The sequence below is a fragment of the Choloepus didactylus genome, chromosome 7 (assembly GCF_015220235.1).
Source record: "Choloepus didactylus isolate mChoDid1 chromosome 7, mChoDid1.pri, whole genome shotgun sequence".
Classification (NCBI taxonomy): Eukaryota; Metazoa; Chordata; class Mammalia; order Pilosa; family Megalonychidae; genus Choloepus; species Choloepus didactylus.
The window spans coordinates 123455877-123457965 of NC_051313.1; the positions used below are offsets into that span (position 1 = coordinate 123455877).

The 2089-nt window shown below is 38.2% G+C and overlaps 1 protein-coding gene across 1 annotated transcript; it reads left to right on the forward strand.

The window, feature by feature from the left end:
• Positions 1-365: 365 nt before the first annotated feature.
• LOC119540147 (olfactory receptor 2B11-like) lies at positions 366-1304 on the forward strand. The gene has a single exon (XM_037844199.1). It carries the CDS (start codon positions 366-368, stop codon positions 1302-1304), a length of 939 nt encoding a protein of 312 aa, XP_037700127.1.
• The last annotated feature ends 785 nt before the right edge of the window (positions 1305-2089 follow it).

The following is a 2089-nucleotide window of genomic DNA, read 5'->3' on the forward strand; positions in this document are numbered from 1 at the left end:
TTTTAGCAGCCTTCTCTCAGATTTTTATTTAAGTAGAAGTTACAAAAGCACTGCTTTGGAGTTTACAAAGTGCATTCCCATCTACCTTTCATTTAATCCTCATCACAACCCAGGAGATAATTGTCATTATCTTTACTATATGGAAGAGGACATTCAGTTTCATAAAGTTTAGGTTACTAGTGAGGTGGTTGCTTTTAATTTGTAGTGTCCTGAAGAGAAATAGGCTACCTTGTCACCATCAAGTTATACCCTCCACCTTCTATGAGTAAACGATCAATGCATAGTTATGTTTTATCTTTGCTCATAACTCTTTCAATATCCCTTATCATCTCCATATTTTAGGATGGTGATACAAATGAAAGATGATGGGACTAATTAACGAAAGCCACCCTGAAGAGTTTATTCTATTAGGCTTTGCTGAGCGCCCTTGGCTAGAGCTTCCTCTATTCATTATTCTTCTCATAACATACCCTATGGCCATGATTGGAAATATCTCCATCATCCTGGTGTCTAAGTTAGACCCCCATCTCCACAGTCCCATGTATTTCTTTCTCACCAACCTCTCCTTTCTGGACATGTGTTATACCACAAGCATTGTCCCACAGATGCTATTTAACCTGGGAAGTTCTAAGAAGACCATCAGCTATATGGGGTGTGCAGTCCAGCTTTATTTCTTTCACATAATGGGGGGAACAGAATGTCTGCTCTTGGCCCTTATGTCCTTGGATCGCTATGTGGCCATCTGCAGGCCTCTCCACTACACCCTCATCATGAATCAGCGCCTCTGCCTCCTATTAGTATCCATCGTGTGGCTGAGCGGAGTGACCTATGCTGTCTCAGAGGCTTCTGTGACATTACAGTTGCCACTCTGTGGCCTCAATAAACTGGACCACTTGGTGTGTGAGATTCCTGTCCTGATAAAGGCTGCCTGCGGTGAGAAGACTGCTAATGAGCTCACACTCTCAGTGGTGTGCATTTTTATGTTAGCTGTTCCTCTGTGCTTAATTCTTGCTTCCTATGCTTGTATTGGACATGCTGTATTTAAGATGAAATCTTCAGAGGGAAGGAGAAAGGCCTTTGGGACATGTTCCTCACACCTCATAGTTGTTTTTTTATTTTATGGCCCAGCCATTAGCATGTACCTCCAGCCCCCCTCATCCATCTCAAGGGACCAGCCCAAGTTCATGGCTCTCTTCTATGGAGTGGTGACTCCTACGCTCAACCCCTTCATCTACACCCTTAGGAATAAGGATGTGAAGGGGGCATTAGGCAACCTGATGAGGAGGATTTTCAGTTCCAAGTGACAATTGTAGATATCAAATGAAATTAAACCATAGAATAAGTTTTTACCAGGGTTTCTGTAATAATTCATTTTTGTCTCTTAATTCCCCAAATCTCATGGTAGATATTCCTATTCCAAAATGTGTCATGTTTTTTATATTCTTGATAATGGTTTTAGGCAAGGATTGTATTCAGCTGGTAAACATCAGAATGGACACTGTGCATTTGAACATATAATAAAATATTTCTATACCGAATAGTAACTGTTGTCGTAAATTTATTCAATAATGTAAATTGTAATATAAATTCATTTGTTTAAGGTAATTGTCATACAATAACATGACACTCTTTCATTTATGGCCTTCCTTTCACGGTGGCACCTGAAAAACATTTCATTACTTTCTGTGAATTTGGCCCATGTCTAAATGGGCATACACTGCACATTTTTTTATGAAAGATACTGTGCTTTAGGAGACTCTTCAAGGGTGTCTCATAAGTTTATGATCCTCAATTTACATAGATGCTATTGCTTTAAAAAATGTATTGTTCTTATTTAAAAGAGTGCCGTGCTTTTGTATGTTTAATTACAAAATTTATTATTAAATATTACATTGAATAAAGTATCAAAAATTATGCATAAATTTTACATTCCTTTTAAATAAGCATGAATCTTCTGAATCAGTGAGAAAACAAAGTGATATTTAATAATGACATTGCACCTGGAAACATCTGTGCATAATATGGAACAGCCAGGGATGCCTTTGAATCTGTGCAAGAGTAAGTATAAGAAAGAAGTAATTTCTGTTTC

Coding starts and splice junctions, on each gene's coding strand:
- LOC119540147 (XM_037844199.1), top strand. CDS start 366: ATGGGACTAATTAACGAAAGCCACCCTGAAGAGTTTATTCTATTAGGC.